Raw genomic sequence first — 2,303 nt, 5'->3', positions numbered from 1 at the left:
TGGATGGATGGGTGGAGGGAGGGATGGAGGGATGGATGGATGGATGGATGGAGGGATGGATGGATGGATGGACAGAAGGATGGTGAGGATCCTCCCTGCTCATCCCTGGAGGTGACACCCCCCCACACATCCCCACCCCCAGGAAGACGCTGCAGGTGAAGATTGTGGACGATGAGGAGTACGAGAAGAGGGACAACTTCTTCATCGAGCTGGGGCCGCCGCGCTGGCTGAAACGGGGCATCTCGGGTAGGGGGGATATGGGGGGGGACATGGGGGGGTCGTGGGGAGGGTCACAGGGGGACACGCAGCCTCTCACTGCCTCCTGTCCCCTCTGCAGCCCTTCTGCTGAACCAAGGTAAGAGCCTTCCTCCCTCCTCCTCCTCCTCCTCCTCCTCCTCCTTGGCTGGATGAAGCCCATAGGAGGGCGGGTGCCCTGTCCCCATATCCCAATGCCACCCCCCATGTCCCCATACTTCAATGCCACCCCCGTGTCCCCATACCCCAATGCCACCCCCATGTCCCCATACCCCATTGCCACCCCCATGTCCCCATACCCCAATGCCACCCCCCATGTCCCTATACCCCAATGCCACCCCCCATGTCCCTATACCCCATTGCCACCCCCCATGTCCCCATACCCCATTGCCACCCCCACGCCGTGCCGTGCAGCCGAGGACCGCGTGCTGTCGGCGGAGGAGGAGGAGGCGCGTCGAATCGCAGAGATGGGGCGCCCCATCCTGGGGGAGAACTGCCGCCTGGAGGTCGTCATCGAGGAGAGCTACGACTTCAAGGCAGGGGGACAAGGGGACAAGGGGGGACAAGGGGGGACAAGGGGACAAGGGGACAAGGGGGGATATGGGGACAGCGTGGGAACAACTGGGGTTGCGGGGTGTGGGGACATGGGGGGACATAGTGGGGCTATAGGGACAATGGGGACATGGGGATGTGGGGACATCATGGGGACATGGGGACAATGGGGACTATGGGGGTGTGGGGACATGGGGGGACAGCGTGGGGATATAGGGACAATGGGGACATCATGGGGACAATGGGGACTATGGGGATGTGGGGACAATGGGGACATGGGGACAATGGGGACTATGGGGGACAATAGGGGACAAAGGAGGACAATGGGGGCTAATGGGGCCAATGGGGCCAACGGTCCCACAGAACACGGTGGACAAACTGATCAAGAAGACCAACCTGGCCACCGTCATCGGGACACACTCATGGAGGGAGCAGTTCCTGGAGGCCATCACCGTCAGCGCCGGTGCGGAACCCGACCGTGGGGACAGCAAATATGGGGACAGCCATCATGGGCGGCATCCATCATGGGGGGACCCAACCATGGCAGCATCCATCATAGGGGGCATCCATCATGGGGGGACCCAACCATGGGGACACTCAAGCATGGGGGACACCCCATCCCTACACCCCGGTGATGCTCTGTAGTCAGTGGGGTCCCTTTGGGGTCACCCCATGCCCATCCCAACACCCTGGTGATGCTCTATAGTCAATGGGACCCCTTTGGGGTCACCCCATGCCCATCCCTACAGCCTGGCCTTGCTCTGTAGTCAATGGGGCCCCTTTGGGGTCACCCCATGCCCATCCCAACACCCTGGTCTTGCTCTGTACTCAATGGACTCTGTAGTCAATAGGGCCCCTTTGGGGTCACCCCATGCCCATCCCTACACCCCGGTGATGCTCTATAGTCAATGGGGCCCCTTTGGGGTCACCCCACACCCCATCCCTACACCCTGGTGATGCTCTATGGTCAATGGGGTCCCTTTGGGTTCACCCCACACCCCATCCCTACACCCCGGTGATGCTCTGTAGTCAATGGGGCCCCTTTGGGGTCACCCCATGCCCATCCCTACACCCTGGTGATGCTCTATGGTCAATGGGGACCCTTTGGGTCACCCCACTCCCCCCAGCTCTGACTCAGCCTTCCTCCCCAGGTGAGGAGGAGGAGGATGAGGACGGCCGCGAGGAGCGCCTGCCGTCGTGCTTCGACTACGTGATGCATTTCCTGACCGTCTTCTGGAAGGTTCTGTTTGCCTGCGTGCCCCCCACCGAGTACTGCAATGGCTGGGCCTGCTTCGTTGTCTCCATCCTCATCATTGGCATCCTCACAGCATTCATTGGTGACCTGGCATCCCACTTTGGCTGCACCATCGGCTTGAAGGACTCCGTCACTGCCGTCGTCTTTGTGGCGCTCGGCACCTCCATCCCCGGTGTGTGGGGCCAGGGGGGTCGTGGGGTGATGGGGGTTATGGGGGTGAGGGGGGCAATGGGGCCACTGG

The 2,303-nt window shown here is 61.8% G+C and overlaps 1 protein-coding gene across 1 annotated transcript in view; it reads left to right on the top strand.

Moving 5' to 3' along the window:
* SLC8A2 (solute carrier family 8 member A2) overlaps positions 1-2,278 on the top strand; it is a gene marked incomplete at its 3' end in the record, with an annotated part of 5,222 nt that extends 2,944 nt beyond the window's left edge. The window contains exons 3-7 of the mRNA XM_015850539.2: positions 143-246; positions 338-355; positions 670-791; positions 1,171-1,270; positions 1,959-2,278. Of these exons, the coding sequence (XP_015706025.2) occupies positions 143-246; positions 338-355; positions 670-791; positions 1,171-1,270; positions 1,959-2,278 (664 nt within the window). The remainder of the gene's footprint in view (positions 1-142; positions 247-337; positions 356-669; positions 792-1,170; positions 1,271-1,958) is intronic.
* Positions 2,279-2,303: the final 25 nt, after the last annotated feature.

The sequence above is a fragment of the Coturnix japonica genome, unplaced genomic scaffold (genome assembly GCF_001577835.2).
Source record: "Coturnix japonica isolate 7356 unplaced genomic scaffold, Coturnix japonica 2.1 chrUnrandom487, whole genome shotgun sequence".
NCBI lineage: Eukaryota > Metazoa > Chordata > Aves > Galliformes > Phasianidae > Coturnix > Coturnix japonica.
This window is presented reverse-complemented; position numbering and strand designations above follow the sequence as displayed.